This window comes from Alosa pseudoharengus, unplaced genomic scaffold, assembly GCF_046254945.1.
Source record: "Alosa pseudoharengus isolate Yale_2024_CS ecotype anadromous, Long Island Sound unplaced genomic scaffold, YU_APseudo_1.1 YU_APseudo_1.1_scf_18, whole genome shotgun sequence".
NCBI classification, from domain to species: Eukaryota; Metazoa; Chordata; class Actinopteri; order Clupeiformes; family Clupeidae; genus Alosa; species Alosa pseudoharengus.
The window spans coordinates 22,959,297-22,973,215 of NW_027468650.1; the positions used below are offsets into that span (position 1 = coordinate 22,959,297).

Consider the following 13,919-nt stretch of genomic DNA (forward strand, 5'->3'; position numbering starts at 1 on the left):
CCATTGCTGCCCGGCCCAGAACCTCTCTGAGCTGGGAAACTGCTGGTAGCTCTGGCGGCTCTGGCCCGATTTCGGCCGATGGGCTTCCCTGACCTGCTGCCATCATACTCTGTCCATCAGAAGGAGACAGAGAGAGCACGTAAACATCAGAGTCCTCACCCATATGTGTTTCAAGGAGAGGCTCCTCCACCGTGGGTTTACCCTGGGAGGAGAGCGCATCGCTCCGGTCAGAGGAGTCACTCCTCTGCCGCTTGGGAGCATCACCATCACCAGGCAGAGAGTGGGGTCGTTTACCCATAAAAAATGGAAACGGGCCTCCCTTGTGCGGAAGGGCATTATAAAACAATCCATGCATGTCGCTGGGTTATTCCTTGCGGCCTCAGCATGTCGGAAACCCAAGCACCTAATGCATTTGTCATGTCCATCTTCCATGGGCAATGTAACTGCACATGCCACACAAGCGTGAGTGGGAGGATTGGCCATAGCCAGATCCTTTCAGTGCACTGTTTAGAATACACTTACATGTGTAGACATGAAACTGCCCCAACTGGTCCTTGACCCGTAATGGGTGGAGAGATAGTCTCGATACGATAGAGAACAGCCTACAAGACTCTTGGCAATTCTGTCCTTTTGACCATCGAAACTATCTCAGCAACAGAGACATGAAACTGCCCCAACTGGTCCTTGACCATTCAAGAACTCAGTGCATTCTCTTCCAAGCACTTTGGGATGCCTGGAGCCATAGTGCTCAATGTTCCCAAATATGTTGCTGGCTGCACTGCATTGTAAGCCATTCTAAGCTGTTACACACCCCAAAGCTGTGTTGTCATTCAAAAGTATTGGTCTTCACAACTGAACGTAAATGCCCCCCCCCCCTTTACAATATATAAAAATGTCCAGTCATGTGTTATACCAATATAATAGCTGTAATTAAACAAAAATCGGTTAGTGTTCTTTCGTCATGGTCATGCGATCATTGAGGGCAAACTTTTTTACCATTATGAGTGCACCATCCGTGTAGCCTACTTGCAGCGCACTTTGTTGTCATAATTATCAGTGTGAATGCACGCATGTGAATGAATACACAGAGCTAGTGACTAACCAAAGGATTTACATATTATTATTGTGTATGAAAAATATTACATTAAAAAGGAAAAATGGTTGTAGGCCTACTTTTGATTTTTGAATACTTATGTTTAAAAAGCAAGTAGTTCTCTACTTCAACTCAATTAACATTTTGTTTCACCTTCATCTTTCACTTGTATTGGAGTAATATTTGACCGACCCTCCCCTCAACAAAGAATAAAAAGACATGACCCTCCCCTATTTTCCTCCGGTGGTCCATTTTATAAATACCGAACGGTCCCTAAGCGAAACAAACCTCGAGATATAATGTCCAAAAATGAATACAACTACAAAAATCACCTCACCGCACCTTTTTAATCTGTCACAGAGTAAGAATATGTCAATGCAGTTTTAACAAAAATGGTCAGATAGAACCTTATAATTCTAAGGGGACGATAGTGTGACAGTGTCAGGCAAAGAAGGAGGTAAAACCGACAGACCCCTTTAAACACCAGTGAACCCTACTAGAAAATCTTCCAGCATTATCATGAGGTCTGACTGAGCCAAAGCCCTCTTCCTTGCCCAGCGTTGTTATTCTCATGCCATCACTGTTAGGCTGTGTGTAACCTTCGTGTTGGAGTTCATTTGGCAGCGTCGACTGGTTAGATACAATAGCGCAATAGACGGATTGCAGAAGCACTAGTGGGGGCAGGATCTGTGCAACAGACAGAGAACAGATCTCACACTAATGAGCAAAAATGTCTTGTCTTGTCTGAGCCCTTGGTCATGTGATTTCTTGGCAGGACGTAGGCTACTGCACACAAGCAAAACAGGAGGTAACAGTAGTAATGTGTTGCACAGCATATATTTATAAACAAAACTGTTTAACTCAGGAAGAAATAAACTCCAAGGGGGTAAACACAATAGCCTACAGCTAAAATGTGGAATCCCATCTCTAAAAATAAAAATAAAAAAACGTTTCCCCACCTGGCATGCCGTGCCAACTAGACTAGTCTGCTCAGAAAACAAGATTGGCTACATATCCACCTAGAGTCCAGCCAGCATGTAACTAATCACATTACATTACATTTTCCATTGAGTAACCAACAAAGACAGGAATTAGGCAGATGCCACATCACTAGGGGGGTATGGTCAAACTAGTTGGCCATAGCCTAGGCTATAGAATTGACTTGAAGGACCGGTGTTGTGGGTGTGTACGAGCACTTGACGTTGGAGTTGAAATTTCCAGTGCGCTACGCTTATTCTTCTGCCTGAGCGGGTTGGCAGGTTGAGAGAAGACAGCAATTGCAGTGATTCAGTCTGATTACATTTATTATTTCGCCATTATTTGGAAACATCTGATAGCAACAGTTCATCTTACTTACTGGGACTATTACTAAAGTTGGCAACATTAAATATGGAACTAAATGGCACTGCTGGTAAACACGGTAAGCTTTTTGAAATTGTCTGCATAGCCTAGGCTATGGTTGTCGGCTGAATGAAATAGACCCTATGTGATTAACCACAAAAAAATCTACGGTGCATAGAAGGTTTGCTGATAGTGGTCTGTGAAAACTCCCATTGGTCTCTTTTGGGCTTTTAATATTTTCTCCTGCCAGATGAAACGGGTTCGAGAACGTTTAACACGAGGCATGCGGGATGACGCTGGCGGAGTAGCATAGGATTTACAAAGTTTTCAGTCTGAATAAACTTGTATGAATAATCATGTAGGCTAGCTCTAGGCTAATAAAACGGCTATTATTATCATAGCCGGCTTCTTTGCCAGTCGGGTGAACAGTAGACTATTCGAATAGACTAATTGATTTTATAATATTGTTTCCCTAATGTTTTTTCCAATCTGATCTTTATTATTAGGAGTGACTGTCCTGTCATGATTCAACATGCCCCATTGAATATCAGTTTTAGGAAGTTTGAAACTTGATTTTTTTTTTTTTTTACTCCAAACAAAATTATTAGCCTAACCTTCGTCTGTCTGTCTCTGCTGTCAATAACCACTGCATATTTCAGTATGCACGACTAAAATGTGCGTCTCTCTCTCTCTCTCTGTGTGTGTGTGTGTGTGTGTGTGTGTGTGTGTGTGTGTGTGTACTTCCTTCAATGTTTGGATCTGTGAATCTTCCCATGTGTAAGGTCCAAATAAAAGCATTAAAATGTGAGAGTGCGCGGGCGCTTGTGCGTGCGTGTGTGGTCATTTGAATACCACAGGAGGGCGCAGTTAATCAATAACAAATATGGCTAGGCCTACTGTTTCCACCTGAATTTTATTCCGATACGTGGAGTGTAATTCGGTGCTGTGGTATTCTGACAACGTAAAGCGCATAAACTAATCTTGCGTAGGGGCCTAAGCTAACGAAAGGAAAAAGTTGCCCAAACATAGCCTACTGACACATGATAAAGTGAATGTCTAGCACTCAGAGGAAATAGTTCACACATAGAAAAAAATGTGGAGTCCGTTTATGGTCCAATTTGTTTTTAATTATCCATGAACGCGCAAAGAACGTTAAAGCCTAAAGTGGCCTATAGACTATGTCATTAGCCTATATAGCCAGAGGTCTTCTGTTATCATCCTAGGGCTAGGCTAACGTTATTCTGAAGCCCGCCTGCATTCAGAATCACTACGAACACGCCCCTAGAATCAAATGGAAGACGTAACCTGAACAACCTAGTGTTTTTCAACCAAACATCCCTAACTTACTGCGATCTGCCTGGCCGGTTTCTTACGGGACTTTATTCCTTCCGTCTACAATGTCTTGTTTACGTAAAAGTCCCAAAAAGAGGACAAAATTTCAGGAGCAAATATATCAAGAGCAGTGCAAAAAGACTGTGCAACATAATGGAAAACTAATAGGTATGTCTTCGTCTTTTTAGTTTTTTTATAGGCTACAAGGAAGTAGGATTGCGTTCAAGGTGCACGCGTGTGAACTTCAGGTGTTGCATTTGATGTCAGTTCTTCAAAGCAGTTCAGTTTTAGCTCAAGCTACATTTTCTGTGAGACTTGTTCAAGGTTTCCCGGCAAAGGTGCCTATCAATTACTGTAATAAATACTGATTTTTTTAAAAGTGTAGCCTACCCTGCTTGGGATAAATTATCAACCTGTAAACTGTTTTTGTCAATGTGTGATTTTCATAGAGCCAACTTGGTTCGCAATCAGTGTTCATGTAACTTTAATAACTCCGTTATTGCAAGGAAGGTGAATCTAATACCTGAAAGTCTGGCCATCATGCCAAGTCATTACATAGCTTACCAGTGTATTATTGTTTTTTCAGGATTAAATCTCTTAACCAAATGAAATGTTTGAGGAGAAATTGAACATTTCTTCATACTCTTACCATAACTAAAGCCTATTTACTTCAAAATATAATATGATATTGAAAAACCTTTGAAAATCAAAGGTGTTGACCAGATTGACATTCCAAGACTGCAGAGTCCTCCCTTAGGCTATCATTTTCAGGATCAAAGGTCATATCTCTTTTCTTTTGGTAACACCACCATTTTCAAGCCTAGATTAGATTTACCTGAAGCTTTTACAGTATCATGCTACATTCGGCAAGGGAAAGAAATGGATGGTGCCTTTCTTACTTAACTGGTGGGACTAAGCTAGATTGTGGTTTTGGCTTAGTGTTTACAGAGGAATGTTTTATTGCAGTTTAGTAGACTGCTATGGTGTGGCTTTTCTTTTGCAAGAGAAAAACAATCCAATCTGTCTTGGAGAGTTCTTCATGGGAATGCCATGGATTCTTTGGGGAAATACTAAATGTCAGTTTTGCAATGTTTCAGATGGCAAAAAAAAAATCCATTGCTGTCATTCCATTGGTTTGGGTTAGAGTATGTGTGGGCTGGGTGCACATTTTTTCTTCAGAAATCTCAGAAGTCTGGAAAACAAACAAAATAAGAAAGGTTTATCATCACCCTACAACCCTGTTTTGATATGAAAACATGTAGCTGACATCTTCAGCCAAACCTGAGCCAGTAAAGAGCACTGATTTGAGAGAAGCCTGTGCTCATGTTAAACAGAGAGAACTGAACCACTGAAGCAGCCAAAAAGAGCGTAAATCAGTTAAAGTGATTTACTGTCACCTTGTAACACATTGGCGTGCAGACATCATCCAAGTCTGTCGTCTTCCAGTTCTCACAGATGCAACATTCTCAACAAGTCTCAGGTCTCATAAAATGCTGCCTTGTTCACATACCCCACCTTAAAAGTGTGCATGTTTTTATTTTTAAAGCTGAAACTGGAAGGGCCCTTTTCATGCAAGAAGCAAGTAATAACTTGATGAAGAGAGAACTTTTTTACTCTATGCATGCATGCACACTTGAAGTTCTCGATAATTGTCTAATCAAAATTAACTTGCTTGAGGGAATCCACTAGTTTTCTACCTGTCCTGTTCCATCTTGCCTAGTACTTCAATGCAAGTGGATACTTCAAATGTTAAGTATGCATAGACCAAAGGGCAAGTTGAAGTCAGTGGTACAAACTTGTTTACTCAGCATATTTTAGGATGACAGGAATTCAAAATGTGTTTCAGGATGTTGAGGAAACGCAGGGATGATTCACATTAATGACGAATAAGCTGCAACTGGAAACACACAGATACTGAGGTATAACATCCAAACTGGGGCATAAAGATTAAGCAAACACTTCCTGTTTAATGCAACCTACTCATAATTCTTTGCTGTTTTGACTATAAAATCTACATAAATATGTATATTAGAAGGTTTTTCTGAATGAAAGAACAGTGTGCCTTTATTATGATCTAGCAGAAAGGCACTGTAGCATTCACAAAAACCTATGCAAAAACCAATACTTGCCAACGTGGGCGAGTTTTGACAAGCAAGGTCCTTAGGCAGTATCCCTCTGCCTTCACAGCCACTCCTCTGGACACTCAGAGAAACCACCCTTCTGGCAGGAGTGTGTAAAAAAATGTCCGCAATGTCGGGCTCGTTTTGACTGCCCAGTGCCCACTCGCCCTCGGGCCCGAGCGAGCTCACAGAAGGGCGGTAAACACAGGGAAGGCAGGGGCCGCGATATTTGTCATCCCATTGTTGTTGTTGTTGTGGGAGCCTCTGAATCTATGCTGCCATTTCGGTGTAGTAATCGACTGTGGACATTACAATTGAGTCAGTCCTCCTCCTCCCAGCAGTCTTGTGGTTATTACTCAGAGTTTTATGGAAGAACAGACATGTCTTCAACTGACAGAACAGTGACAACACACGCTGACGGACTGATGGTAAACAGATGCTGGGAAATTTCAATCGTTTGAGGACAGAAGCGGATGTTGTGGAATGTTGTTTTCTTGGCTTGATCATAAACAGAAATCCCTGCCACAGGGCAGGCTCTCAGTGGCGAGATGGCTAGCGTTAGTTGGAATAAAGCATGCTGTGTGTTAATGTGTAATATATTTAGAAAATGTGGAGTCGTGCGGAAAGTTAGGTGGTGGTGCACACCCTGTAGCTGGAAACCACAGTCATCAGTCTGTTACACATGAAATGGCCAGAAGGTTTAGTAATGCTGTGAAAAACTCCTGTGAGTCAGTAAGGCTTTCCATTTAGGCTGCCTGTAACTGACCCCCATTGCGAGGTCAAATGTGAAGAGACTGGCCTTTTCCTCTTGTCACCATGCAGTTAGGTGAAATGGGTACCACTACCAAGACAACCGTGTGGTCTCAATGGAGTTGGAGAATAGAATTCTAGAATAGAAAAGTCCTAGAATCCTGTATGAGCTTTGATGCCAGTGGTAATACTAGGCCTATACCTCCCGCTCTGTCTCTCTCTCTGTCTCTGACTCTCTATCTCTCTCTCTCTCTCTCTCTGCATGGTTCAGGTAATTAACTAGACAGAGCACTTACTCACTACCTTCTTAAGTCAACGAATACTGTAAGAATAGACAAGACTCTAGTGCATTTTTGAGGAAAAAACATGATTGAAATCCAGAAATAAATAACCATCATTCTATAAAATGTATTGTGTTTTATATTATTTTATCATCATTGTGTTATTTGTATTCTTGTGATTGTATATTTTTTTGCACCAAATCAATCAGATTTTATCCAATTTTGTGGATGTCACACCTGGTTAAATATTGGTTTGTGACATTTTTTTGTGACAAGTCCAGTATAGTTTAAGCTGATTAGACCAATTCCAAACCTTTATTGTTTTGTCTGGAGTATTCTACCTATAAACCGTATCCCTCTGCAGTTGAGCATTGCTTGAACTTATCCTACGTTGTACCACTTCACTCTTTTCACTTTTTCCTTGGCTTAGTGTACTGATTGATAAAAATCAGGTTGGCCTACTCGGCAGAAACTCTGTAATGACTGGAGTGTGTTACAGAATGGAGAGGACTTGGAGGAGGTCACACAGTGCACAACTGACTACCTGAACTTCTGCATGGACATTGTTGTTCCCACCAGAACTGTACGCTGCTTTCCCAACAACAAGCCTTGGATAACCAGCAATGTCAAGACCCTTCTCAACAGGAAAAAGATGGCGTTCAGAGAGGGGGACATGGCAGAGCTGAGGCGCGTGCAAGGGGTACTCAAATTCAAGCTGAAGGAAGCTAAGGAGGATTACAGAAAGAAGGTGGAACAGAAGCTGCAGGAAAACAACTTGAAGGAGACATGGGACTGCATGAAGGTTATCACTGGCCTGAAGAAGAACAGCAGCTCTGTGGAGGGGGACCTGGACAGGGCGAACCAGTTGAACCACTTCTACAACAGGTTTGACTGCCCTGCTCCAGCTCCAATGGCGGTGGTCTGTCCACCATCCCCCAGCCCCCACACCCCCTCAATACCTGCACAACACTCACCTCCATCATCACAGGCTATCGTACCCCCACCATCACTGGATTTTGCACCCCTCCCCCACATGGCGATCACGAACAATGAGGTGACAACGACCTCAGTCAACAGCCATCAGACACACAGATCCCAGATGCACCCCTCCCCCTCCCCTCCCCTTACACCCCTCACCATTACAAAAGATCAAGTGACAGTCCAATTTAAGAAATTGCGCAGCAATAAAGCAGCTGGGCCTGACAGACTGTGCCCAAGGCTACTCAAGGCCTGTGCTGCTGAACTGGGGGAGCCACTGAAGCACATCTTCAATTTGAGCCTACGCCTTGGACAAGTTCCAACACTGTGGAAGACATCATGTCTCACCCCTGTCCCTAAGAAGCCACACCCTAGTGAGCTTAATGACTACAGACCTGTCGCTCTCACATCACATGTGATGAAGACAATGGAGCGATTGGTCTTAGGCATGCTCAGACCCCAGGTACGCCATGCACTAGACCCGTTACAGTTTGCTTACCAGGAGAAAGTGGGCGTGGACGATGCCATCACTTATCTTCTACACAGGACACATTCCCACCTGGACAAGGGGAAGAGTGCTGTGAGAATCATGTTCTTTGATTTCTCAAGTGCTTTTAACACCATCCAGCCCCTCAAATTGGGAGACAAGCTCTTGCAGATGGGTGTGGACGGTCACCTGGTAACCTGGATTACAGATTACCTGACCGAGCGACCACAGTTCGTCAGACTGAAGAACTGTCTCTCTGACACTGTGATCTGCAGCACCGGTGCGCCACAGGGAACTGTGCTCTCTCCAGTCCTGTTCAGCCTGTACACATCTGACTTCTGCTACAACACCGAGTCATGCCACATGCAGAAGTTTTCTGATGATACTGCAATTGTGGGGTGTATCAGGAACGGGCAGGAGGAGGAGTACAGGAGCCTGGTGGAGGACTTTGTGCAATGGTGCAAACTCAATCATCTTCAACTTAACACTTCAAAGACCAAGGAGATGGTGGTGGATTTCCGCAGGTCTAAGCCCACTCTGCTACCAGTCCACATTGATGGGGTCAATGTGGAGGTGGTTAGCACCTACAAGTATCTGGGTCTCCACCTGGACTATAAACTGGACTGGTCAGCCAACACTGATGCACTCTACAAGAAAGGGCAGAGCAGGCTGTACTTTCTGAGGAGGCTGCGGTCCTTCAATGTGTGCAGTAAGCTCCTCAGGATGTTCTACCAGTCTGTTGTTGCCAGCGTCCTCTTCTATGCAGTAGTATGCTGGGGAGGAAGCTCAAGGAAGAAGGATGTGGGGTGAATTGACAGGCTGGTAAGGAAAGCTGGCTCTGTAGTGGGAGCTGAACTGGAGTGCATCACTTCACTATCTGACAAAAGGACCCTGAACAAACTGATCAACATCTTGGACAATGAGTGTCACCCACTCCACAGCACTATTGTTAAGCAGAAGAGCCTGATCAGCTGGAGACTTCGCTCACTGCCTTGCACAACTGACAGACTGAGAAAGTCATTTGTCCCCAGGGCCATTGAACTGTTCAATGCCTCACTTAAGGGAAGAGGAGAGATAGACTTCTCTGCATAGTCTGTCTGCCTCTTCAGCCCCTCCATGTTTGGTACTGTCTGTCCACTAGCCACTTGTACCACTGTCTTTATGCCTCACTGTTTGCGTGCTATATTAGCACATTAGCACATATGCATAACCCCCCCTCCATGCCACAGCAGAACTGTGGCCACACTTATACATTTTCTTAAATAGTTAAATATATAGATATATAGACTTTACTTTACTTTATTTCTGCATTGTTGCACTTTTGACTTACTCATTTGCACTATCACCATGACCACTATCACTATTGCACTACCACCATGACACTCATTCACACAGAGCACCTTAGAGCACCTTACCATACCTTACTATGCACAGAGAATCACAGGCTCAGTCCCTGCCTCAGTCATTGCAAGCGACTCTGATTTATTAATCACCACTATGTGGATACTGTTTTTAGAATTGATTTAGATTAAGTGTTAGTATAATTTGTATTTTTGTAATTTGTATTTTAGTATATTTTTACATATTGTATTAAAGTGTTAGTATAATTTGTATTTTAGTATATTTAGCATATTCTTTATCTTCTACGGTCCTTACTGCTTAGTTGTGTTTTTATATTATATACTTTAATTACTCTTTCTGCTGTTAAAGAATGTGTTTGTGTTGTATGTATGCTGCTGAGACCTTGAATTTCCCCTGGGGATCAATAAAGCATCTATCTATCTATCTATCTATCTAATGCAGTTGACCTACCACAATCCAGTAAAAGACCAAAGGCCACAGATTCTTCTTAGGAGGAGGCATTTTAATGTTAGCTTAATATGACACAAGCTTGGCATTGTGGCCTCTGGAGTTATCCTTGCTCCCACATGTGAAATGTGCCATTTTGACATTGAACGTTTTAAACTACTTGCTTGCTGATTTTTTAGGCAGAATAGCCTACCGTAAAACTCCAAATAGCACAGGCTTTTATTTTCCCAAATCGCCAAACTGCACCGGCTAGTATTAGAGACAGGCGTCTATATGAGACAGGCCTTTAATTCCCTTTACACAAAACTTTTCCTCTGCAAAGATGGAAAATATTATCAAATTAATTATTTCAAAAACACTGAATGTCTACCTATATGACTAGGCTATCTGATGACAATTACAGATCTTCATTCATTATAGTGGATGGAATCCACTATCTTGAAATCTCCTGGCTTCTTATTATAACCTTTTTTTCTTTATTACCTTTTCAAGAATTAATGCGACTCTAACCGCTTAACGTACAGACATGTTGAAATAACTGTTCTGAAGGTCTGGAGTGGGGCAAGAGAGTTATTATTTCAGATTTTTTTTAAAGTTTATACTTTTTGAGAAATAGGGGATTAAAAATGTTAAAAAGCTAATTTTCCCCCCTTAGACTTCAAAGGGTGTGATGTCATAATGGCCTAAAGCCAGCTGCGCTCGTTAAGCTCCCAGAGTAGTTCCCGGGCAAATTAGAACACTGACACAGGTGTCACCTGTGAAATCAACTGTCTCAGCTTCTAATGCATACAATCTGGTGCTCCCTAAAACTACACATCCTGTTTAAGTGCTTCCCGTATATTAAAAATAAAAGTCACAGCCATATCTCATGCTTTGCGCATTATATCTCCAGAACGGTTTGGTACAAGTGTTTGTAAGGACTCAAAGATGAAGTGAGTTGATGTTGGAGGTCAAAGGTCAAGTCAATGAACACTCTGAGTGCGATATCTCAAGAATGCCTTGACATACATGCCTGAAATTTGGTATGAGTATTTGTATGGATTCAAAGATGAAGTGAATCAGGTCAAAGGTCAAATGTCAAGGTCAAAAACACCTTGAGTGTTATATCTCAATAACGCCTTGACACACAAGGTCTTTTGGTACGAGGGTTTGTATGAACTCAAAGATTAAGTGATTTAATGTTTTTTTTCCAGGAATTTCCCCACCAACATTAAGCCAGCAGCTTTCCATCCACTATTGTAATTGTTGCCAGCATAAAAACAAGCTTACCATCGGCCTATCAGCAAATTTTAAACACGGGATGAATTGAACTATGACGAAGTCATATAGGCATAGATCTTATTGAAAAAAGTTATACAATTTGCAACTCTAGTTTTTCCCCACCGCAGTCTTTTAATGGCATCTAATCATAATGTTAGCGTGCGCAGTCTGCACCATTCTATTCTGAGATGAGCTGCAACATTCTATTAACCAGCAACTTGATGCAATTCTAAAACTTTGCAACTGTGACGAGACATGGTGAATGCTTTGCGACAGCTTGCAACGACGAATCATTGCTAATCTTGGTGTGAATTCGGCTTTAAACAGATGATATGACGGATTTTAGAAGATTAAATACAACCCGAAACAGACCAGGCCTCTATTGCCTCTATTGGAGGCCACGCCAGGCGTTTAAAAGAGACAGGCGTCTATTTGGGACTCTATGTGGGACTTTTTGCCACTGTTACTTAATAATGCAATCAAAGATACATTGTTTTGATGTTAGAGTGGAGGGTTAAACCTATATGCTCCTTCCTCACACACGTATCTGTGGTCCAGGGTTAGAGGGCGATGCAGACCTGGAGTTCCTGTTGGTGGGCGGCGAGCTGCAGAAAGTTAAGTCAAGCTCATGGAAGAAGGGCCGCTTCTACAAGCTGCAGGAGGACTGCAAGACCATGTGGCACGAGTCCCACAAGACCTTCAAACGCACCCAGACCTGTAAGTTTCTTTTTCTGTCTGTGTGTGTGCGTGTGTGTGCCCATGTGGTTGCGTGTGTGTGTGTGTGTGTGTGTGTGTGTGTTTGTGTGTGTGCGGATGTGCATGTGAGCAAGGGTTTTTGAGGCACACTAATAACCTCAAACATAAATTGAAACTCCTTACACTCACAACTATTTACCCCAGTCAATTTAGAAGTTTCACTCTCACCATCTACCAGTCTTTTTGCACATTTGCAGCAGTTTGTCCTTGTCCTTCCCAGCATGGCATGTCTAGCTCTGTAATAATTTTGCCCCCTTATGATTTGATAGATACCGAATCATAAGGGGGCAGCCGTGGCCTACTGGTTAGGGCTTCGGGCTTGTAGGGCTTCGAACAGTAGGAATAATATGGGTTGAGCACTGCTCTCCCATGCCCACATCCACGGCTGAAGTGCCCTTGAGCAAGACACCCAACTCTTCACTGCTCCCCGAGCGCCGCTGTAGCAGCCAGCTCACTGCTCCGGGTTAGTGTGTGCTTCACCTCACTGTGTGTTCACTGTGTGCTGTGTGTGTTTCACTAATTCACGGACTGGGATAAATGCAGAGACCAAATGTCCCTCACGGGATTAAGTATATATACTTATACTTAAGCAACTTTAAACATGCACTACAAACTTACTGTGTTGTATGGTAACCATAACTGTTTTGTTTTGCAACAAATTGTGTTGTGTCTGTGGGGGTGTTCGTTCGTCTCTGTGGTGCTCGATGTGGGAGATGTCTGATAATAAACATAATCTTATCAAAGCTAGCCTTATAGTCTGTCAAGATAAAATCTGTTGTTGCATCATATTCCCAGTCAGTGTCCTGGCTAAGCACACTTTAACTATCAACACTCCACAAACACCATTCCCATATGCTTTTTTAACATATTTTAAATATACTGTAAAAATATATAGTACACATTTATTGCTGTCTAATAGCATGTTATGTCTGAAACAGGCAGTTTCAGACATAACATGTTATTTCTAATTTCTTAGTACATCTGGGTCCTTGTGATAACAATAAATCAAAGGCTCTATGGTAGGGTGATCACTGGTGAGACTGAAGAAACACTTTTGTCAAAAAACGGAGGAAAAAAGGCAAAAAGCAGGACATCCCCAAGATTCTATTTAGTTTCTTCAAGAAAGTTGTTGAGGTGGTAGTCTTTGTCTTGGATACCAAATGTATACAGCTTCAAAACTCCTGTGGAGAACACATTGTATTCATAATTGCTACTTAGGCATTGTTTGCTATTGTGTTGCACATGTCTAAAAGGACACACGCAATCTACTGACCACATTTGGACAGAGGGCTTAAAAGGCAGACTGTCCAACGAAATCTGAATGAATGATCACCCTATATGGTCATGTGCCATACTGTAAAAAAGGCAAAGTGGGGTTGACACTGTTACCAAACCACAAAACATGGAATTATACAAAATGTTCTCTGACATGTTAAACTACCATATTTTTTCCACAGCAATGAGTTTATCCAACAGAATCAAACAAGATTGATGTTAAGCACATAAGTAACTTATGAACCAGGAAGGTAAATTGTCACATGGGATCCCTTGGTGCCTCCACTTCATTGTATTCCCATAAGCCTTCGCATGAACACTGAGCAGTGTTTCCCACAGAATTGAATTCTATTTGTGGTGGTAGGTTTGCAGAATTAACCTGAATGCAATAGTTTTTAACAAATTAATGCAGCGTGGTTATGATTCTAACCAGATTT

The 13,919-nt window shown here is 42.3% G+C and overlaps 1 protein-coding gene across 2 annotated transcripts in view; it reads left to right on the forward strand.

The window, feature by feature from the left end:
* The first annotated feature begins 2,283 nt into the window (after positions 1–2,283).
* plcd1a (phospholipase C, delta 1a) overlaps positions 2,284–13,919 on the forward strand; it is a 30,002-nt gene continuing 18,366 nt past the window's right edge. The window contains exons 1-2 of one of the 2 annotated variants that reach the window (XM_076290599.1): positions 2,284–2,513; positions 12,010–12,168. In XM_076290599.1, the coding sequence (XP_076146714.1) occupies positions 2,483–2,513; positions 12,010–12,168 (190 nt within the window). In that variant the 5' untranslated portion in view covers positions 2,284–2,482. Of the gene's footprint in view, positions 2,514–3,776; positions 3,935–12,009; positions 12,169–13,919 lie in introns of those variants that run through there. The other variant, XM_076290598.1, reaches the window with a different exon arrangement.